This window comes from Bactrocera oleae, chromosome 2 (genome assembly GCF_042242935.1).
Source record: "Bactrocera oleae isolate idBacOlea1 chromosome 2, idBacOlea1, whole genome shotgun sequence".
NCBI classification, from domain to species: domain Eukaryota; kingdom Metazoa; phylum Arthropoda; class Insecta; order Diptera; family Tephritidae; genus Bactrocera; species Bactrocera oleae.
The window spans coordinates 21,824,143-21,849,234 of record NC_091536.1 but is presented as its reverse complement, the minus strand read 5'-3'; the positions used below and the strand labels follow the sequence as shown (position 1 = coordinate 21,849,234).

Here is a 25,092-nt window from a genome sequence, read left to right as displayed (position 1 = left end):
AATGATATAGGAATTTGAATATGATTGTGAATGTTTAGATGATCCAGGTTAAAGAAAAAAACCATGCAGAATTTTACTTCACTTTTATAGTATTATATGTTTAATACGGCGTTCATTCAGATTTCAATTTGGCGAGACATATGAGATAACTTTGATTATGTGATATCTAAGCTAAAAACTGTCTTAAGATTACTATGTATAAATGTTCATCTCTGGGAGATTTTTATATCCTGAACAGGGTATGTTATGTTTGCTACGAAATTTGCACGCCGGAATCGTCGTTATCGGACCACTATAGCGTATAGCGGTCATACAAACTGAACGATAAGAATCAACTTTTTTCTTTTCTCATTCTTTTCATTTGAGGCGATATTTTCACGAAGTTTTGCAAGAGTTATGGTTCAAAGCAACAGTGCTATCTCCGAAGAAATTGTTCAGATCGAGTGATCATAGCATATAGCTATGCTTTTCTTGTTCATTCTTATTTCTAGTGCGCATTTTGATGCTAAGGCAAATATACTTACGAAGTAATGCATGCAGACATAAAGCTTTTAAGCACATTTGAACACATTATAGCATACTTTCCGGAGCGTTTATCTAACACTTTTACTTGCGAGAGCAAGCAACAAGCACCCATACCAACAAAGCTGCAGACCGCTACTATAGCAAAACAACCTTATCTTTCAAGATAAAAAACGAGTAGCTTACATGGTACGATGTTATTAAAAAAAAAAACAACGAAGTCATAGTAAATATATTTATGCCAAGTGTAAGTGTGTGTATGTATTCTACTATGGTATACTTTTTTATTAGTCAGTCGGATTCACATTTTAGAAAACCGCATTTTACCCCGCCATATGGCAGCGTAATGATAATAAACTCCTCAAAATAGACCACAAGCACGCATACACTTAAATAAATTGCGCTTATATCGAATGTCAACACACACACACATCTGCTGTGCATTCATATATGGCATGTATTTATAGCATACCAACATAGCAAACACAAAAAAAAACCCAACGCTGTAAGTTTGTGTATAACTGTGAAAGTATAAAGTATCAACAGTTTGTTCGCTTGCCTGTAGTGGTGTGAATGCGCGCCAGACAGGCGACAATGAATATATAGTGGGCAAGTTGTGGAGTTACAAACGCGTAAAAGCTTCAGTCGTCGGCGCCGTGTTGGCGATAAAATATGTCAGCGGAGAGCGGGTTGTGGGCAGTACAAGCGCATATACGTATCATGAGTGAGGGTAGAATTGAAAACGTATTGGAATAGAAGAATATGTACTCACAACGGAAGGATGAAGCAAACGGGTATGCGAAAAGGTTACTGCGTAAATGTTACATACAACAATAGCAACATAGTCATTTATATCATCAGCATAACTGTCATCATAGTCAATACAACAACAGCACAAGAGCTAAGTCTTTAGGTAAGTGCATTGAATTGTACATACTACATGCATTTTGCGCTTTAACAAAAAGGCGAAATACATTTCCTTTACTTCTTAAAAAAAATTTCAGTACAAATAAAAACAATTCTACAAAAAGTTATAAAAATCTTAAACGCTTTAATCTGTTTTTCAATATATACTAGTAAACAATATATATATATTATTTCCATATAATATTACTAGTATATGAACGCTCGGTTGCACCGACGCTAGAATAACCTTCACAAATAAAAAAAGTTTGTATGGTAGCTATATGCTATAGTGGTCCGATATCGGCTGTTCCGACAAATGAGCAGCTTCTTGGTGAGTAAAAGGCGGATACAAAATTTCAGATCGATATCTCAAAAGCTGAGGGACTAGTTCGCATATATGCAGACATACGGACGGACAGACAGACAGACATGGCGTAATCGACTAAGCTCATTATGCTGATGATTGTATATAAATCAATATATATTTTTAATAGGGTCTCCGACGTTTCCTTCTAGGTGTTGCAAACTTCGTGGCAAACATAAATATTAGGCAAATATGATTATAAGACAGCATAAGGTTTGAAACTCCATTATAAAGTCTTTATAGTATCTTTATGTTGGTTCATCTTTGATGCAAAACTATGAGAAAAAAAAAGTAATTAAACTAAAATTTTTAAGAAACTGGTGGAATTTAAACAAAATCTTACTTAAAATTTATTTTAAAAAAAATCTTATTTAAAACTAAAAATATTTACAAAATCTTGAAAGTAAAATCAGCGTTTACATGCAGCGCACAAATTAGTTAAATAATTATTCACTCACGTCTTTTCCTACAGGGATTTTGGCCGAGTGCGCGATTGAAACGGAAACGGAAGCGCTCAACACATACGCGGCGCAGAGTAAGAGATGCGCAACTCGTAGCGCTGAGCAGGGCAATCTTTTTTTTGCACCATTATTTTTTATTGTACGCCGCTTATCTGAAGCGGTGACGCGTGTAAGTCATTGCCGTTGCCGTTTCGCGTTATACGCTCATTGGGTCTGCATATATATATATACAATACTATACGTATATATATGTATATACACACACACGGCAGTTCCATAAAGCGTTATATGTGTTATATGTATTTGTATACATGCACATAGTATATGTATGCATATATGTTTTATTGCACTTTATGCATGTATTTATGCTTCTTTAAAATCAGACTACATATTCAACGCATGATACCCTAAGTGATTTTTAAAAGGCCTAGAGCGATAACGCCAAAAACTATGCTATACATTGCCTGGCTGCAGAGAAATAAGCACAAATATCAAAAATGTTCGCCTGATCACAAAGCTGGAAGCGCGGAGGTCTGAATGTGTTTGCAACATTCAACGCAACTGTTTCATATAAATAAAAGTTGTCACTGTAGTTGCACCAAGAGCTCTCCCGTTAACATATTTCAAGCCCTTAAAAAATATGAATTTTTCAGCTTTCTGTTTCTTTCCCCGGGCAATTATCGTTCATTCTCGACGAATTTAATTTGATTTTCCTAGAGTCCACCCCTTTTTCACCAACTATCCCATGGCAATTTCGATGCGCAGCCAACGCGTCTGTTGCATATTGAATTTTAAAAGCAATTTGCTAGCAGTAATAAACTTTGCGCCACAGTGGCTTGGCTTGGCATGCAACAAGCAGTAGTCTCGGTGAAGCGTTGAAGTGGTCGCATAAGTGTTGAATATAAGGCAATGGCGTACTGTCACTTTGGATGCCAGCGACGTACACAGTCATGCGCATGTATGTGCTTGTACATATAAGTTGTTGCATAGCATGTTGCTGGTGTGAATATTATCTCACTGCATACTATTTGGGTGTGAAACTACGGCGTAGCGGTATTTAATTAGGCTGTAAATTAATAAATTGGTATGCGAATATTCTGCCAGGATAATACGTTAAAGTATGTACGCAGCAAACTATTTTATGGGAATGTCAATTATAGAGGTCGTAAGTTTGCAACGAAAATTATGTCATATTTTGACGAAACTACCGTAAAAGCATTATATACCTTAATCTGGAAAAGCTTAGACTTCAGCTTCCCAAATGCTGCGAGGGTGCTCGTATTAAGCTTTTGCTCACTAAAGTGCCAATAGTCTACAGCTTTTCACGATTCCTCAGTTATTGTTCAAAACTACTGCTGAAATAAAAGAAAACAGGACCAGCTTTAAGAGGTTGTTATGGTTTCGTTTCCCGAAAGCCTTTCTAATTAATTGATAATATTTTCAACCCTAATATTCTCTACCTAAACTTACTGGTTTTTTTCTTACTAACTTATGGATGCGGTATATAACATTTATAATTTTTTTTTTAATATTCATATACATACTGTACACCGCAGTATGAAAGCAAGCATAACTGCCAGACACTATGTGTTTTACCTGAAAAGAAAAGAAAATAAAAATTTTTATGAATTTCCAAAATTTCAAAAATTTCAGTTTTATAGATTAAATTAGAAAACTAACGAGTTACTAATCACGAAAAATGACAGAACTGTGACGCATAAAATTTTCCTCATTTTCGGCATGCTGTCTTCGATTCGCCATATCTCTGCGCGCTTCTGCGCTCTTGTCAAAAAAATTACATGTAAAAGCAACAACAAAGTTATCGTGTTTAATTCGTGCAAAAGAGTATACTATTATATTAAAGTGGTATAGCGGCTAACTTCACTGCTACCACGATTTGTTTTGCATATTTTAGATCAGTTTTACTATTGTAAATGGTTTAAATGACAAATGAAAATACAAATATTTTTAAAACTTAAGACTTGAAATCAATTAGAGTAATTTATTGAGATCCAAGATAAAGTATTACTGCAACGTTTTTTTAATGCAGAAAAAAAGAATTTCTACACTAAGAAATAATCAAACATTTTAACGCAGGGTTGCACCAAAAGTGCTGCGCGTTTGAGCATACGCTACAGTTTGTTCGATTCGCTAGAGAGTAACATTTGACGAAACGAAAACAGCTATTATTAACTTCATAAATGCTCTAAAATTTCGACTGTTTTCGATGCTGTAATCTACTCGGTATCTACACCGCCATTAAAATAGTTACGTCACCTGGTAAAATCTTAAAATTACTTTCTGTTATTTATCTAAAGCGCTCTTATAACTTTCTCGCATATAATTCTAAATGTTATATTAATTTGCATTATATTTTTTTATTCAAACGTAGTTGAACTCCGTTATGTTTTTCTTTGTAGAACACACTTTCACACACAGTCAATGACACTAAAGAGTGCTCGGCACATAATCAAATAACTGTCACATCTAGCAGGCGAAATGATGCGCTAATTTATACCAAGAGTACTAAGCAGCTAGTAACGCTAAAAAGCATTTTTAGTGACAATTTAACAAGCACAAGGAACTTTACATCGTGTGTAATATTCCAAACATTGGTGGGAAAATAAGACTATAAGACGAAGCAACTAGTTGAAGTTGAGCAGGCTATAAGTTAGAACTGAACTCTAAAAACACGTTTGTAAGAGTGTAACAACACTTCTTTGATCTATTAGAAGCTGCGAAATTACAAAAAAAAACTATATAAATAAATCAAAACGACACACGATATATAAATATTTATTATAACGAAAAAGAGCGCAAAAGAAATATCAAGCTGGTGTCATATTAGAGCAACCAAACGCATAGGAGAAATGGTAAAATGGAAAAGTAAAATTATGAGATACTCAAAAATAATTTATATGAAAAAAATATAAAAATTATGTTCTTTGAAATAATAAAAGCAGTTGGTATCTACGAGGCTACAGCAACAACTTGTACGGACGTACAGACAGCTATGTGAAAAGAAATGAAAGGAATAAGAGAAAAGAAAATAATAAACACTTAAATAACACTTCTTTCCACAAGTGCTTAACAATTTGTAATAAAAACAACACTTAAACTTAAACAGTAGCCGCTAAGGAGGAGTGAAGTGTGTGGCGTAGCGGCGCAGTAGATAATGCGGTGGAGAAATAAACTTGTTATGAGTAACAAACAGCGACGATCGGCAACCAGCTATTGAGCATGGCGGCAAACCGAGCTGGCAAATTGACATTTACAAGCAATTCGGCAACTTGTCACTTGGCAAGGAGCTGTCCTAAAAGGTGGCATACAAACTGAGGTGAGTTTGTGTGTATGTGGTTAATGGTACACAAACTTTTCAGCTGGATGAGCAACACGCGAATATGCAACAATAAAAAAAAATAAAATAAAATATATAAAATAAAAAAGACAAACAAGAGCTGACTGCCAACACGAGATAAATAGACAAATAGAAATGCTAATAATAATATTAACACAAAAACTCTAACAATCAAAGCACTGACAGACGCATCAAACTGAGGAGGCGAAATTGAAACAAAAAAAAATACATAATAATAAAAATAAATAGACAATACCAACAATCTAGTGGAAAAATAAATATTAAATAGAGAAATGGTGTAAAAGAGGCCGCAATAAACGAATTCCTATGTAGGTATGTCTAAGTGGATGAGTTGCTTGTTTGGAGAAGATAAATAAGCTAAATAAAATGAGAAACAGCCAACACCCACACAGCAAACAAAGACTGAGGTATAGATGGAGGCGCGGCGGATAGCCGCTTGTGAGCAAATGTTACTCACCGACACTTGCACACTCGTATATACTTGTACATACGTATACGAGTATATCTTATATGTATGGTCACATCAAGTGCGACAAGTGTGTTGCAGACAAAAACAAAATTTAAAGGAAGTATAATAAAATAGAATATATTATATAAAATGAGTTCAGAACGTTCAGGTACAGAGAAAGAAGTTGATAACACAAAACTTACATTGAGTACATTTTATATATTACATATATTTGTCAGTGAATGAAAATAAAAATATTTATTGTTTTTCCTTTTTTTTTATCGGGTCCAAAAAAGTGTTTAAAATTCGGGCTTCTAAACCAGAATACCCCCTTAAGCGTTAAACAACTAGAACAAGTAGGCGCTCACCAGCAGCAATATAGCAAGTTATTGCATAACAAAAACACTTTTGAATTACTCTTATTTTTCCATAGACTGATAAATCCATAAATCTTAAACAAAAACACTTTTTATAGCAACCGGTGCTACATTCTTTTAGAATGTCGTTAATTTATTCGTAAATAAATTTGATTGAAATTAAATTTAAAAAAAAGTCATAAATAAGTTTAGCTAAGCTTCTCTCCTTAACGCTCATTAGTCTACAGCATAATACCACTGACATTTGTCACTCGAAATGCCATAAAAAAAATTTTTAAAGAAATTAAAAAAAAAAAAAACCACCACACGCCACGAAACTGGCGTGAGCACCACATATTTCACACGCCTTTTGTAAACATCGCTGAACGATTGACACTTTTAACACAAAACTAGAAATATAAGAAAACAAATAAGAATTAGCATAACGCATAACAACCAAGTGTGCTCCATCATCATTTGTATAAGCGTTAATTTCGTTGGCACACAATTATTTGGTGCTGCGCTTTATCGACTGTGCGTGGCAGTGACTGACTATTAAGCTTGCCATGGCGACTCCATTGGAAATATTATTATTATTTTAAGTTATTGCTCGGTTGTTAGTGTTATGGTAACGACTTTAGCGGCACATTTACTGCTCACTGAATCGTTTGGTTGACTATACAGTATCTATGTGTATGTGCGTGCGTGTGTGTGTGAGTTTTTGCCCTTCAGCCGTAATCACCATTTCTGGTCTGCTACACTTCATGCTCGCAATTTGCTTTAGTTTATCAAATAGGTTTATTTAACTGCTGGTTGCTTTTGTAAAATAATTTTGTAATTCTTGTTTTTGTTAAATTTAGCTTGAGGGTCCTAATGATATAATTATGGTAAATGTAATGCATAATTTGCTACAGCTTTTGCCATCGAGTCTTTATAAAAGCAGAACATTGTTATTTTAAGATATGCCAGCGAAGCTTTGAACTGCGTAAAAAGCTTAACAATAAAAACTGGAATTTTTGCATACGTTCAATGGCTTTTTTTTAACCGGCAATTTGCAGTATTTCGAAGTTTATTTTAAGCAGTATATTGTCGCATTTAAAAAATGCGACCACTGCGCCATCTATCGGTAGCTTCGTACTTTTTGTAGCTTGCTTAGAAAGTTATATGTTTTAAAATACAAATGAAATCGAAACGTACTTGTATCTACACTTCCATCAGACTTGTGAAATTGCAATTTGTTAAGACTTTATTTTTTCACCACATGACACCAACAATATGCTGTGTCACCGTGGCTGTATTGCCATTATCTTCAGTCGCCTATGCGACCACAAACGTACTGAAAACTCTGCATATGACAAAGCAAAAAAGTAAAATGCTTTCGGAAGCCAAAAGCTTAATGGCAGATGTGTCACTGACGAACAAAACCACATAGTTGACGATCGACTGCTCAGGACGTTGAACTTCGCGGTTTGACTAGCCGACCAAGCGAACAAGTGCAGTTGACAAACTTCTCAAGTTTACCACGATAGAAGCCTAGCCATATCACAAGTTGTGACATTGGTGCTGTTGCCAAGGTTTTAGTTTTATTTCATTTGTCTGCTAGATTTGTGTAGTGTCAAATAATCAGCTTCTGTTTAGTAGACACTATGCACAGAAAAAATTAAATTAAATTAAAATAAAACTATAGAGTAGAGTGTGCTTGGAAACTTAATTTATTTTGTTACCCGCTTTTTTTCAACTTTTTGTTTGTCAAAAGGCTTTGCAAAGTAGATACACAGTTCAAATATACTTTGGGTGCCTGCACGGTTCTATATGTATAAAGTTTGTAACAAGTTTTCTATTTCTACAATGCGGCTTGAGAGTCTATGCTAAAGAGTGTCATGTAGCAAACTTGAATTTCTAACTTTGTCGTCCAACTTTATGCATTTCCACGGTGTCCACAAATGTTGGCTAATTTTCACTAAAATACCGTGGAATGCTCATTGAGCGCACGCAAACTTCACTTAAAACAAAAGGGAAGAAAATGACAGTAGATGACCTAACAAGAATTAATTTGCAAAGCACACAGGTTGTACGAGTCTTTCAAAATTTACAAGTAATTTGTTAACTTTTTACAGAAGCCAAGGTTATCGTTTCCGACTAATAATAAATAATTCTCCAAGCCGTTTAGAGTTATCACTTTAAAATATCATACAACAAAAAAAACAAAAACCCCCAGAGATCACCGCGTACTACAAAAGTATATATAAATCTCAGCACAAGAAGGCGTAAAGAGCATGAGTCTACATATATTTCACTAATTTCTCTATACTCCCACGTCTTAAGCACCATAAGCCTTAATGATATTCGTAACCGCAGACAGATATTGTTATTTCTATGTGCGACTCGGCAAAACCAACAACACTTCGTTGGAAAATATTTACTCTGGACGAGGTGTGAAATCACATGTAATTAATAAACCAATAACACGCAATTTAGCCATCGCTAAGGATGAGCCATGGCCATCATTAAGAAAAGAACCGACACTTTTTCGCACAAAGTGTGGAGAAAAGAACGGATGCTTGGCAGCATAGAAGACACGCACAAACAGGTTAAAGCATTTGCACAATCTATTAAAAGTTCAAACAAAGTTCACTCAACTCGTGTCAATTTAATGGATACTTCAACAAAGCAGAGCTTAAATATAAGCTAAAAAATTCACGGAATGGACGGTGAATGGCTAAGAATTGTGGTTTTATTGTTGTAGTGGTTTGAGAAAGCATCGGAAGCGTTTAAACGGGAAGAAGGCGTGTTGTAGGCGCATAGAACTTAGACACGCACATCAAACTGACCAATACACAATAGGCATTCAATCATTTTCATAAGCACTCAAGTTGATAGCGCTGCACAACTTACAGTGTCAGCAACAAAGCTGACGCTTTTAAGCATTTGCGTTGTCTGGCGTGGTCTTTAATGTCAAATTGATTAATTGAATTATTAATTTTGATAGTTCAACACTTTCGTGATTTCGACACGTTATTTATATGCGCTCATCTTTCTACGCTAATTGTTTTTGTTTTTGAATGTCGTCGTAGGGGCGTACACAACGATTTGTCGGGTTTGAACTTGAACTGCTCGTGCACACATTAAGTTTTACTATTTTAATTTGATTTATTTTCTTTGCGCTTTAACTGATGGTTTTCTAATTGAAACGAAATGAGGCAAGCAATCAAAACAAAATTAAAACGATTATTGTTATGGTTAAAAAAGTGATTTGCGTTAAGCATGCGATGAAAGCGCAAAACGCTTTCTTATCTCTTAGAAAAGAACTTCAAACCATGAGGGTTACAACAACGAAAAATTTTGGCGCACAAAAACGTATTTCGATTGTGCTACAAAAACATTAATTTCACCTGCAATCAAACGGAAGACACTTGGCAAAAGCATAAGGAAACAAGAAAATATGTTAACTTCTGTTGCACCGCAGCTATAATACCCTTCACAAATACGAAGGTTCTTTACACGAACTTGAACTCTAAACGCACTGCTCTGCGTTATAATTAACATAATAATTATATTTTTTTTTGTCTTCACATAAAAAAGCATATAATTCACGCACTGTTAAGTAAAGGAGTTCAACTATGCTGAAAACAACAGAACAACGTAATAAAATCTGCAGGTACAATGACCTCTGCGGTGTATGCTCTTACTGGAAAGAACAGAAGCAATGGAAACTGATGATGATGCGCTTTATAAGCTCATTCGACTTTTTAGCTTTGGAAAGCTTTTAAGGCATTGCAGAACAAGCTCCAGCTCCAAAAAAAACAAACAAAAAACCACAAAAAAAAAACGAATTACCACACGTAACGCTACTTGGCCAAAGCAACTCGTTGCTTGTTGGCGTTTTGCAGTGGACAGTTGCCAATGTATTTACAATGTAGTAATTACGAACAATACAAGAGATTTTCTCTACTTCTTTCTACGTCACTGAAGCATGGCTAAATTTTGAATGGAGCCTTTAAAGCAAACGAAACTTTTTGCGCTCAGAAATCGTGAACATGCGCAACACACTGCAAACGCTCATGAACTTGACATTCACTGCAATGACTTGAACAATGGAAGAGGCTGACGTGAACACCAAATCAGCGAACCGACAAAAAATAACAAGCCAAAGAAGATCACCAGCGGCTGGCAGACACACAACATGTACAAAAAAACAAAAAAAAAAGTTATAAAATAAAAAAACAAAAAAAAAAATTATAAAATAAAAAAATAAAAATAAAAATAAAATTTAAAAAAACAAAAGGAAACACCTGACAGTCGAGACAATGGCAAAGCAACAGGCGCAACGTAAACTTACTCAAATGCAACGGTGACTGTAAGAGTGGCTATTTGATTACAATGAAATGAAATCTTCACACAATATTCAACTGCAATGCGCATTCGCTCGTTGAATGTGCTTAAATTGCTAACACAACGTTGTTGTTGCTTACTAATAATAATATTACACATTCGTGACGTCTATGGCTTATCGAGGCACACATAAGCGTTGCATGAGCAGACGATTAGAGGTCATGGCGGCGTTGCAGCAATAATCAACCATAAAGCGTAGATTCAGTTCTCACTTCGTATGCTTTATCCCTACTCTTTTATTTGAGTACTTGCACACGAGGGGTAGATCATCAATGTCACTTGCTAAGTGTTATAAGTTCTAAATATATTTTGTTTCTTGTCATTTGCCATTTGCAGTAAAATGGGATTCATGGGGACCTAACGACTGCAGACGAACGATGGTTAGAAAGCAAAATAACTCTTTCTTATCGTTTTTTTCTTTTAACAATCTGCAGCTTTGTCTGGAGTAAGAGACATGCCTATTTGAGGTTAGTATGAGACTCCCCTTTTAACTGCAGGCGTTTATGTTTCAGTTTTTCTATTCTAACGTTTCAGTTCTGCTTTAGCCTATACATTTTGTAAGCACTACTGACTAATTCTTAGTAGCTAACAAAACGCAATTTAGGCAAACCGCTCGCCAATAGCTGCTAATGCTGAGAAGCAAGACCAGAACTAAAAGTTCATAAACGTGTAACATATATTTATAGGGTGATCCATTGCGAGGTTCCCTACTACTGTTTTAAAGAAAAATTTATTAGCATTCGTAAAAACATTCTTTGACATTTATTTTTTGAGCATTATCTTTTTCAAATGCTGGCCGCGTCTATATCTCATTAGATTCCATCCCCTGAGTACAATTTTTGATGACTCCTTCGAGTATTTCGACTCTTCAAGAGCCCATAGAGCGAAGCGATGTCGCTTGGGAAGGTCGAGCGGATTCAGTTCTTGCACAAGCTGTATTTTGTACGCTTTCAATTTAAGATTTCGACGTAAAATGCGCCAAGTCATTCCATATATCAGTCTGAGTAGCTGCGAACGGCGACGATTGACTCTCCACGGTCTTCGTGTACACTCTCAGTTACGGCCGCTATATTTTCCCCACTACGTGCTGGGCGTGGTCTATTCGGACGAATATTAACCAAATAATGAATGCTGGGTCTCAAGATGGGTGATGGGGTTGCGAACAGTGCGCTCAGTAGACCGATTATTCTGACCATAAGTTGAGCGAAGCGCGCGAAACATATTCTTTACAGAACGTGAATTTTCGTAATAAAATTGAACGATTTGTAAACATTGTTCAAGCTTAAGTCTTTCCATGATGAAATGCCAAACAATACTGAACCAAAAAAACCTGACAGCTTGATATGACTAATGCTTGATTTGTCAAAAAAAAAAAGATTATTGGAAAAGTACTTCTACTTGGATAACCCGTTATAATCATGACTTGTTAATCTTCACGCCTGTTACATTTTCTAATAGGTTTAAACCTTGCGGATCGCTTTTGTAGTTGCTTTGCGACCATTTCACACAAAACTCTTAAATGATCTTATATTAACAGTGAGCCTTTCAAGCAGCGTTCTGAATAATGGGAGTTCACTTTAAGAGCGTTAAACTAAAGAGAGTGCAATAACCCGCATCAGTGTTAAATAAAACTAGCATAAACTGTAAACAAGCTATGCTAATGTGTTTAGACATTCAAAATACAGCATTTTTTGTGCATTTTCTCTATACAGTTCGCCATACAATGACTTGACAGGTTTTCGATCTGAAAAGTTAAACATTCGCGTACTAATAAAATTTTGGTTAGTTTTACTAGTAATTTGACACAAAATTGTCTTTATTAGTAGGCGATTTCTTAAAGGGTACCCCCATAATGATGAAATTTTTATAATTTTTACCAACTACGTAGAAGTTTAAGCTTAACGTTTGGGCAGTTTATATGCGGTCAGACAGTAATTAGAGCATATGGTGGTCGCAGAGAGAAATATCAGTTTCATGTTTGAGCCCTTAAAAATTATACAGCTGGACTTTATGCAACTTAATTTTATTTATTTATTTGTTTTTTTTTTTTTGCGGTCTACGTCATAGTTGACCGCTGGCATCCGTTTCCGCTCGTATTTCAATTGCGCTAAATGTTTTTGTCGCCATTTACGTAGGTTTTATTAACAGGTTTCTAATTGTATACGTGGATATGTATTTCGTAATACATTTTCTCAGTCAAGGGTGACCAGATACTAAGGAAAAGCATTTTGTAAACATTTTTTGTCGTTTTAAAGCTTAGTTATTTGATTTTGTTTTAATTTAAATTTATGTAAAAACACCAAAAAATATGTACATGCAATCGTCCCAATAACGCCATTTATAGGAGAAAATTTAGAAAAAAAATTCAAGTATATTTGCTTATCTTTTTAAATATATCTCTTATCCACACAGTTTAAAATCCTAACGTAACATTTTTAAATCTTTAGAAGTCTTAATATTTAAAAGAGTTACAGATATTTCGTATTCGGTTAATCTGTTACCTCTTCAAAAAGCTTTTAAGATTTACAACTATGTACATATTATTACTTATACACTTATATATTTACTGAACATTTTAAAGCGACTTATATTCTTAGCTTCTTATGGATTAATGGGTAAGAGGAAGCGCAATAATGCTCACCAGCTGAGCTCAGGTGTCGCTAAAGTGCAACTTAGCTAAGCTCATTGAAAAGCATTTATGTAGTTATTAACGCTTGTGTTTACCCTGAACGAAGCGAAGGAGAGATGGCAGAACAGAAAAATCTGACGGATTGTTTTGATTTTCTATAAGAGACCTGATGCTCTTTTTTTTTTTAAGCGAGGCAAGTAATAAACGATTGTATCATAAAATCTCACTTTTCAACTTTCATTTTGCACGCACTTCTCGCACTTACTATGTACTTACATATATTTCTGAATTTTTCAAAGCCATAACAATGTCAGTATATGGTAATTGCTAGCAATATTTGACCTTCATTGGAACACCAAAGCTAGCGATATATTATAATTGTGCATTGGCTTCAGCTATGAAATCGAAAGTGAGTTTCAGCAAATATATCAGTCTGTATGGTGCGTACTCGTATGTACAGTAGATGTCTACGCATAGTGGAACAAATAGATTGAACAGATTTATATTTACTGGTGTAAGCTGGATATTTAAAATAATAATAATAAATGTAACGGATTTGCGTAAAACAGTCTTTGGATGCGGCACAGTGAATAAAAGCCAGACAATGTGTGCAAGATTGGATGGTTGGTCGTATATCAACAACGAAATTTATATTAAAAAAAAAAAAAAAAATTATACACTGAGAGAATAAAATCAGTAATTGAACTTGTGGAACACATATTGAAATAAAAAAGGAGAATTACGCTATATTTTAAGAAACTACTACAAAGGCTGCTCAAATTCCAGTAATCGGAACCAACTTTATTTAATTTATTAACAAATTTTTAGGTAATCGAATTCATATTTCTTTCGATTCTTCGCATCGCTTTCGTTGTAATATTTTAAGCTAATTTTAATACGGAAACGTAGGTTCGCCTATAACTTGCGGCTTACACGGCCTTCGACTTCTACGGACTTTTTTTGATAATTTGAACGACACGGACATTGCCTAGGACCCTTAGTTGGATTTGGTTAAACCCTGGCCTTGTTACCAAGGTATTCTAGGTTCCGTTAAAATGACACTGTTCAGAGTACGTTCTTCTCCGGTCGTCATTAAGTAAGTATGGTAGTTGAACTGCCTCCTATTTTATTAGAAAATACTGTCTCATAATGGCAACCCAATAGTGTAAACTCACAATGGTTATCTGCGTTTACAAGTGTACTGGCTTCTGTAGGCTTCCGCAATCTAGTTGTAAACAGGAGATTTTGTCAAAGAGAAAATTCTGTATTTATATTACCGAGGCGATGTCTTCACATGTACAAATAGGCATCAAAGCAGGGTTGCGAACGTGGATATTAAATGAATACATTTTTGATAACAAGTCTTCAAACGATAGTAGCGGGAAATAACTAAAGTTAGCTATATAGCTGAATCGAAGTCAATAGAAAATAATGCTTAGTCATCGTTTATCTTTCCAGAATACTTAAAGCCCCTAACCTGCCAGCCGTTACCCTGCTGTGAAAAATTAAATAATGCCGCAGCAATTAAATGTTTTTTAACAGTGCAATGGTCCACTCGAACCATGAGTGAGCGCAATCACTTTGGAGCCAACTACAATGCTCCGTGAGCAATGAACGAAATTTGATCTTGTGAAATGGAGCAATACACCACAACAAACTGCAGGAAAACAACAACAAAATAAGCAAAATATGCATGCAAATGCGCGCCACATCAACAACAATGCGTGCAACATTAGACGTTGTACAACGTTTGGCGGCGATGAACCGCTAAAGAAAGTATTGCAATATCATGTGGAAGGGAGAATGTGGCTGACGCTGGAGAAATGCACACAAATAAAAGTAACCGCGAGCGTTGCGAAATTGTCATTAGTAATAGACGATTGTGCAAATGCGGACGGAAGGATAACAAATGCATGCGAGCAAGCCTGCAAGCCTCACGCTTTGGCATAAATAAAAAAAAAAACATAACAAGGATAAAAATAACAGTAGTGTTGAGTGAAGATTTTTAGGCACAAGTGTGTGTGTTGTGTAATTATTGTAGACGGTTAGCGCTGTGGTAGCATGCCCGACTGTTACGCGTGGCTGGCCGCGGTGTGCGTTTTGTGTGTGCTGAATGTGGGCTGGTGCCGCGCAGCCGATGACGATGAACAGTGAGTATGACTAAAGGGAATTACTACGCTATTTATTTTTGCATAACGTTGCTTCAATACTTTATTATTATTATTCATTTTTTTTTTATTCTCATTTGCGGCTTATAGTGTGCACATCAAAGTGCGAATGCCGGAGGTGGCGCGCAAGCATAAATTGCACAAACCCTCGCAACATAACCACCACAAGTACCACCACTTGCCACATCACTATTACCATAACCTACACAAGCCGTATTACCAACCGCAACTACACGCCCAGTATCCAAATCAAGCAGCAAAACACGGCCGAAGAGCCGTAAGACCAACTCCATCAACTCCACCAATAATGTCACACAATCACCACGAAATGGGTGCCTACGGCGATGAGTTGACTGCCGGCGGCATATCTGAGCACTTGTTGTATACACCGGGAGCTTTCGATTTGAAGCCCAACTATGGCCCGGCGCTATTTGGCAGCGGCGGTGGCGAGGGTAGCAATAGTGCAAACATGCAACAAGACGGTATGTTAACTATGCCGGACGAAACGCAACAACTCGTACAACATATGGAACTTATGAGCGCTTTGGCAGCAGCAGCGGCGGCAGCGGCAGCAACAGCAGGCACAAGCCGTGAGGAAGAAGATGAAAACAGCGATAGCGGTGCTACTGAGACAAACACATCGTTGTCGGATGACTTTTTAGCCGATCTGCAACGTACTTACGCAAACGGTAAATATCCGACGACAAGTTTACGACGCAAGAAGAAATACCGTGGAGCAGGGCTGTCGGAAATAGGAGATGCTGCGGCAGCATTTCGTTTAAACTCAGCACCACAGCAACAATATCGGCAACAGCTACAGCTTATGCGACAACAATACCAACAGCAACTAAAACAACAACAAAACCAGCAGCAACAATTCTATGGAGCCAATTACTTTATGCAACAGGCAAAGCCACAAGTGCAAATGTTAAGGGCACCGCCAGTAATTAGTAGCAACAACAACTACAACAAGTATCATAAGCACATGCATAACAAAAACAAGCAGCACTACAACAATAATGACATTTATACCACTGCAACATCTGCTGAAGACAACGACACCGACGCGGACGAAGTTGAAGATACAAATGACGGCGACAGTGTTGGTGACGACGATCACGACAACCACGACCATGACTACGACTTCGATGACGATGCAACGTTGTTCTTTTCCAGCCGCCCACCAACGACCACCGCCCTTTCGCCCTCCTCCACAGCCTACAACAGCGCTAATGACTATGACGATGACGTGCAGCAATTCGATTACAATAGCCACAAGAACAACTACTTTGATGGCATTGAAGGTGACGTCAAGATAGGTGTTAATCCGGTTAGTTATCAGCCGACAACAGCCTATGGAGCATATGCGGTAATACCATCGACACCAGCAACTGCTACACAGCACAAAATTCGACCATATCGACAATCGCAACAGCAACAACATCGTTACACTGCAGCACAGGCATTTGGCATTTTAGGTCATCAACAATTGCAGTCGCAGCAGCAACAACTCATCACCACAGCACAACCAATTAACGTCGTTGGTCCCACTGCAAGTGACTTTGATGTTCGGCAGACACCACCAACGCAACCGCAGCAGCAGCAGCATCACAAGTACCCAGTGTCACCACGCTACAAGAAACACAAAAACCGCATCAAACGAAAGCTAAATCGAAATCGCATTCTGACGCAATAATTGCTTTTGCTGCGACGTCTAGATGCTTAGCGACAGCTTGAATTGTCACTGGTCAGTTGAATAACTTCATTTGCTACCGTGCTGACTAACTACATCACTATACAAATAAGAACAACAACACCACCCTCACAATGCTCACTTTGGCAGCTCGATCTTGTAGACGAATTGTACCGTTAGTCGTTATTAGTGTTGTGCTGTGATAATTGCAAATTCGCACGACTATTCCCATATTCCCTAGCTGCAGCTGAGTAAACATTGCATGTACAGGTGTGCTGGGAACAGAAGAAGTAGCAGCAGCAATATACATTTTTAGATTGGTTAGCAAACCATAAGCAGGTTAAGTGGATTGACGGCCAGTGAGAAAGTTATCACATTTACGATTAGCTTAATTTATTAACATTCCCCTTTGAACTGTAGGCAATAATAGCGTTTCGCATGTTTGAAAGTAATATCACAAAAAAATGGCTGAAAAACGCATTATGGTATTTTATTGATTAGTGCCCTAGAAAGGCGTTGTTGTTTGATTTAAAATTATAAGTAAAAATATTAAATTTAAAATTTAAATATAGAGTATGTTAGGGTGAAGCGAAATTTTTTTTTTTTTTGCTTAGCCTGAGTGTCAAATATGTAGATTATAAAAAAAAAATTTTACGCACTTTTAAAGTAAATGTTGAGTTAAAATTTTTATTTCGTAAAAAACTATTTTGATAAGTGTTCTAGAAGCTGTGGAGAGTCCTCTTCCTGACCAATTAAAAGTTATCAACATAAAAAAAATTTTTGAGGTTATTATTGGCGTTTAAAAACAAGTCTTAAACGACAACATGCTTTCCTTAGGCGTTAAAATAAATTTTGAGTCAAAAGTAATCAAATTCGGTAATTTTTATATAAATGTGAAGAGTTTAAACCAAACAATTTTTTTGTCCAAAAAGAGTGGGCCGAAATGACAAAAAAAAAATCTTTTTTCTCCAAAAAGAGTGGGCCGAGATGTTAAAACATAACTTTTTTTTTTTAAATTTTCTCTTTTTTTTATCCAAAAATTTTACCTTAAGACTAAGCAAATAAAAAAAAAATCGCTTTAAAAAAGCTTTAACGAATCAAACTAAAAAGTAGTAACATTAAGGTGTACGTCAAATATATAACATAAAGCTATAGTTCTGCAGTTACGTAAATCTTGAATGGAATAGAAAGAGTTAAAAAATTATTTATTGGCTTTCCGTCGAGTTCACTTCACTTCAAGTGTCTAATCAAAACAATTATGTATGAAAATTAGAAAAGCATTACAGCTCAATATGTAAGGCAGAGTAGTAATTTCCAACCGCACGAAGTTTAAGTGGAATCAATATATATATATGACTTCACGAGACTATTCAATCAAACGTGTATTAAGTGACAGATCAACAATCGGTACTGACTTTTAAAACAAAGCATAAAACAGTCTGCATACAATTTGCGAAATATTTTTTTAAATAATTGCTCAGCTATTATACGGCAATGCTGCAAAGAATCACTTAATTGAAACATTAAAATGTACAATAAATTGCAACCCGTGGATTTTCTTACGTAATTACGTAATGAAATTGTCACACAAATTCAATTAACCATCTCCCTCTCCACTGTGGCGGGCACATACATACATACATATATATACGTATGGAGAGAAGCCAAACATATTGCATAGGAAAAAGAACACTGTCGTGAGCAATCCGAGTGAGAAGGATATAGAAATTCCATTTCACTCATACGACATCACTGCAATACGATACGTTTCAATTAATAACTTTAAGATTGCATAGGACGCTTATAAGCACTCCAATATTACATGGAGTTACATCCTTTCGATAAGAGAAATTGAAATGAATGAGTAAACGAATTAAAAATATCCGCGTTCAGTGATATTAGGTTCATAAGTAATCTACCAATTATAACTAGAAACACGAAAGCGATAGTACACGACTGGTAAAAAAAAAAAAACCAATCAGTAATAATCTCAATGTGACAGGCGTCGAAAGCAAACAGCTCCGTGAACTATGCACTGTTACAATAGTTGCTAATTGCACGTAATAGTTGGGACTAAAAAACTAAAAACTATATCGTACAGGTTGGTTGAAAAGTTTCTGCGCTCGAAATGAAAAAATACTGTTTTTGCTACGAAATATATTTTGCTATTCAATATAATATCCCTAACTTCAATACACTTATTCCAATGATACTCCAATAATTTCATGCTATCCCTATAATGACTTTCCGAAAGCTCTGCAAAATACAAGTCCACGGCTGTAATAGCTTCTTCATTCGACGAAAAACGCTTTACACGAAAGAATTTTTTCAGGTTTCTGAAGAGGTAGTAGTCGCTGGGAGCCATTCAGTCCACTGTAAACGTTCTTGTTTCAATTTAGGATCTTGGTGGTAGATCCAAGTCTCATCCACAGTTATAAAACGATGCGAAAAATTCTGCTTAAAACGCTCCAAATCATTCTGAGAAATTTGTTTTCGATCCATTTTTTTTTTTTTGAATTGTTAACGTGTGCGACACTAACTTCCCAAACAGCTTTTTCATATGTAATTCTTAATTTATGTAAAATATGAAGTACTCGTTTGTCTGAGATGCCTATGGCATTAAATATTTCACGCTTAGTCAAACTGGGATCTTCACTAACAATATTATGAACTTGCTCAATGACTTCTGGTGTGGTTGCGGTTTTTGGTCGTCCTTCGCGTAGATAGAGAGCAACCAACTTTTCAACCAACCTATATATGTTGTAGATGTATTCTTCCCTCGTAAGCAAAATTTATGTCATATCATTAAACTCACTGAAAATATAGTTGTCGCATCAAAAGGTATGTGGCGGTGTGTCGTAAAATGCAAACGTTAAGCATCAAAGCGACACAATAAAATTTTGATTGTTTAAGTCAAAGTTTTTAATTAAAAAAAAAAAACATACATTTAAGCAGATAATACAATAGCAAAATGCGACAGGCGCGCTTGTAGTAGCAGTGGTTAATTAGTTTGGCTGAAATAAAAAATGTTGCATACTTTTACGCGCGCAAACTATTACATGTATATGTTTAAACTTTTTAATTAAATTAATTTCCAATATGTAGAGTAGAAGATACGTTTTTAAAGACGAAAATTAAAAGTTGTATAATCAAGAACAGAAATTCGTGGCATTAGTCCGCAGTTCTTCTGCTAAAGCTCATATCATGTAGTATTATATAAACTGCGGATTTTTTAGAAACCTCATTACGAAGCTATAACTCTGCGGCACCTGTGAAGGTTCATATTTTTTGGTATAAAAGAATATAAAATAATTTTTTGGTGATTTTGATTCATCAGTTTGTATTGCAGCTATACGTTGTAGTTTTTCATTCTGTACAATATGTTCGGAGATGTCAGCGTCGTCTTGGACAACAATCCATGTCAAATTTCATGCATATATCTTGATAAATAAAAGTGTTTTCCATACAAGCACTTGATCTTGAGCATTGAGTTTGTATGGCAACTATATGCAATAATATTCCGATATCGGCGATTCCGACAAATTTCCAGTTCGCGTATACATAGACGGATAGACAAATGGACATGGCTAAATCGACATAGCTCGTAACGCTAATCATTTATATATACATACATATATTTTATAGTCTCTGCTATTTCCTTCTGCGTATTACAAACTACGTGGTAAATTTCAATATACCCTATTAAGGGTTATAAAAAGGTTCGCAGTTAGTTTTATTTGAATTAAGTAAATACTAATAAAATATTAACATTATTATGCAATGGCGTCCATGCAACACATAAATCCCACCTTACGTAGCTGGATTACTAGCTATCGCTACACTTGACAACCAAGACAAGCCGTTTATCACTTGACGCTCAACTTACGTTAGCTGCCGCATAGCCGAGAGACACTGCCGCAACTGGAGCTGCGACTGTTGTAGGAGCAGGCGCTCTGGAGAATAAGTAATGCATAGCGTGTAGCTATGAATTTTGGTGCCAGAGACAAGGAATTGCGTAGACGATGTGCGTGCTAACGTTGGGTTGGTCAACTACTTAATACCGCTAATTAATTAAATTAATGAATTGTATGCTTGTGCATTTTCGTACACACTCGCCACAGCCCCTTCCACAGAAGCCACAAAACGTATACAACAATTGTCATTTATCTTCGTAGAGGGGTGTGCGTAGTAATATTTTTACCTTACAATTTTTTTTTTGTTTTTTTTTCTGTGAAACGATTTTTCAAAGCGCTTGCAACTCTTAGATATACAAAGGTATATATGCATATATACGGTCATGTATGCGACGCTAAACGGCGGTGATAAAAGTTACAAAATTTTAGCTGCGACTTTTTTCACTTTATTATGGCCACCACTGTTTTGCGTTGCAGACTTTATGCGCTTAGATCACTGTTCGGAACGAGAAATATGAGGTAAATGGTGGGCGTGGCAATAACGGTGTCAAATTAGCTACTCAGCTGTCCATTTACACGTGGCAAACTACAAGAATATATATGTATATATAAAACGGCGAAAGCAAGTGATGAGCTGTCACAGCAAAGCCAAAAACAACAAATGAAGTGCTGGCAATGAAAAGTATTCACAGCATTTGATAACAACAAATTGCAAATGGCGACAAATTATGCCAACACAGCATGACAAATTATTTTGACTGGCTTGCCAGCACAAACTGCATCACTACATACACACGACATACAGATACCAGAGCGAGGGAAGCTACAACAGGATGCTGCTGATGTTGCAGCTGTTAGTCAAGGCAAATGCGCTAACGTTGACGCTAGCGATGGCGTTGATACTGCCAATGTAAACGCGTTAATGGTATTTCAAGCCGCAGGAAGTTTTTTTTAGAGTCACACATCGTGCTTTGTTTTTGTTTTTCGTACGAATATGCGATACACTGCCGACGCCATTGCTGACACCATTGTCATGTTGTTATATGCCACAAACTGTGCGGTTATGTTGTCATCATCCACTATTTTATGCGCGAAAACAAAAAAAAAACAAAAAAAAAAAATATCGGTGTGTGTGTGTGTCTGGTTTTATGGGTGCGACCATGGTGTGCGGTGCGTGGCGACAGCGCATTAATTTCATAAGAGAAATTAATTTCGTTACATAAGCACGTACATACACACACACATACACATATATACTATGTGAATTTAAAATTAAAATTCTTCATACTGATATCTGCTTTGTTTTCGCAATTTCACTCCCTTACGTTGTGAGATAAAATTAATTTCCGGTTTGCATCAGCCACCACCATTGAAATGAGCAGTAACGCTTATAATATTGCTGAATCCTAGACGGCACGAGTCATATCCCAAGCAACAGATATCCAGCTGATTTTTGACTATCGGCTAACCTCAGTAGGATATAAGCGTTATTGGGTGGTACTTTATGGAACAGCTAATGATAATTTATTTTCAATAAATACTCATACTGGATATATTGATACCCTAGTCAATTATATACGACACATTCCCCACAATTTAAAACTGGTATAAACTAGTAAAAGGTGTGCTAATTAACGAGAACAGATAAACGATCAAATTAGCTTAGACGCACGGTATTAGCAAAGTAAGTTTTACATTGCTTTATATTCAAGACGTTCTAGTGAAAATCATGATTGTGACGAAATTATTAATTATTGAGTTAATCCAAATTAAAACCTAAAATATATATTTTTATGTATTTACACTTGTTCTAACACTCTCTAATGCTCAGTATTTAAAAAGATGTGTGCAAAAGGAATGATCGAAGTCGCAACAACTGAGGTATTAGTTTGCGTATATACCAACAGGAGAACATGGCTAAATCAACTCAACTCGTCATGCTTATCATTTATATATACATCTATATATTTATACATAATATATATATTATACATAATACATAATATATATATTGCGTGCCAAACGATAATTTGCTATTCAGGAGAAAAATATTAAATAGCGCTAGTCAATGCCTGAAATAAAATTCTTTAAAACATTTTTTTGTCTTTTTCATTTCTCTTTCTTTTATAGATATACAGTTTTAGAGTAATAAAAATGCATTATACAATAAAGTGCTAATTGTGCACACTTTTCATTACGTTGAAATGAAATAAAATAAGAAATTTTACTTTAACTGCTATTAAGCCATTAACTCTTAGTGACTAATTATTTGTTAGTATGTATGTATATATGTAGCCTCTACATATGTATATTGATATATACGAAAGCACTTAAGTTCACATAACTGCATTGCGGTGCGTCGCATCGGCTTTTATGCGCAACCATAAATCCATTCGGTTTTGTTATTATTTATCCTGTTACTTTTAATTACCTACATAAATTTGAAAATCAAATTCGGAAGATAACACCCACAAAGCAATTATTTACTGCAAAATATGTTTACATTTACATATTTATTAAGACAATTTATTGTTGCCACAACAACAGCTGCAGCTGATGTGGCAGTATCTATGTATGTATATATGTATGTATATGCATCCGAGTATTGCTGTGTGAAATGAAAGTGTCACAACTGCTGCAACAACTTATGCACTCGGCAACAATCATTGCTGTTGTTATTTCCGTTGTGCTTGCTTTTTTGTTGCTGTTGTTGCACAAACAAAATTACAACAGCGAGTAATATGTTGTTGCTGCTTTTATCAATTATTTTTCATTCAAGTATTTTTATGCGTAAACTTCTTAAATGCAGCTACCAATAAGTTAACACAAAAAGATATACATAAATGTTTTTGCACTGTTGCAAACATTTCATTTCATTTCATTCTATTAATTGCACACACTTTTATTATTATTTCTGCTAGAGCTGGCGATTATAGCTTTAGCATGATTGCACATTTAATTGCATACTTAAGCATATATATAATACATATGTATGTGTGCAATTCCAGTTCTAGTCCAAGACATGCGTTTCGGTTACTTATACGCCATGGCGCACAGAAAAAAGTTGTTAGGTTATAATTGAAAGCTTATGCGGGTAAATATGTTACTAAGCGATTTGGAAAGAATAAGTTTTATAAAAAAAAACTAATTGCTTTAGTTGTTTATATAAATATTTTTGAATTTAGCTATTGTATCTGTCTTATCTGTCGAACGTTTTACTCAAATATCATTTTTACCTTTTATGATTATCTAAATATACAAAAATAAAATTTTACAAGTTTTCTGCAATACAAAATTTGTTTTCATATTTTCAAAGTTTAACTATTTAAGAATATGTCTACGAGAGGAATTTTTGAAAATTTAAATTATTTTCGGAGATATAGACATTTTACTGAAACGGTTTCCAAACTGGTTCGGCTGCGTCTAATCGAACAAAAGACTTTACGCTTAACTTTAAATGCGTTTTTCTCAGACCATACATTTTCAATACGACACCATGATTTATCGAGTTCTACTGAACCGATTTACTTTTTTATAAACCTCTCTCGCGTATGAACTAGCCTCATTCCCAAATTTCAACTTTTACTATTTTTAAAAAATACGAGAATATAAAAAACATTAGTGAATAAAATCGTTTTTAATTTCCAACAGTCGCCATTTTGCCAAAAAATGTCTTTACTTATCGCTAGTTCATAAAATTGCGACATCATTGCAGTTTGATAATCTTTTATTCATTTCAGATGACTAGGTGGGTTGAAATCATGGGTATGCTCATGTGACAATTTTTTGGGGCCCCCACTTCATCAGCTGGAAATTTTTAAAATTATCACCTTTATTTAAATTTTTTTCTGTACTCTTTT

The 25,092-nt window shown here is 35.5% G+C and overlaps 2 protein-coding genes across 4 annotated transcripts in view; one reads left to right on the top strand and one right to left on the bottom strand.

Moving 5' to 3' along the window:
- Positions 1–25,092, bottom strand: part of pum (pumilio) — a 369,798-nt gene that overhangs the window by 229,664 nt on the left and 115,042 nt on the right. The gene's annotated exons all lie outside the window — the stretch shown is intronic.
- On the top strand, positions 15,313–17,779 carry LOC106621435 (ecdysone-induced protein 74EF). Its single transcript, XM_014240311.3, has 2 exons — positions 15,313–15,607; positions 15,716–17,779. The coding sequence occupies exons 1-2, from the start codon at positions 15,519–15,521 to the stop codon at positions 17,319–17,321; spliced, it is 1,695 nt and encodes a 564-aa protein (XP_014095786.3). The 5' UTR covers positions 15,313–15,518; the 3' UTR covers positions 17,322–17,779.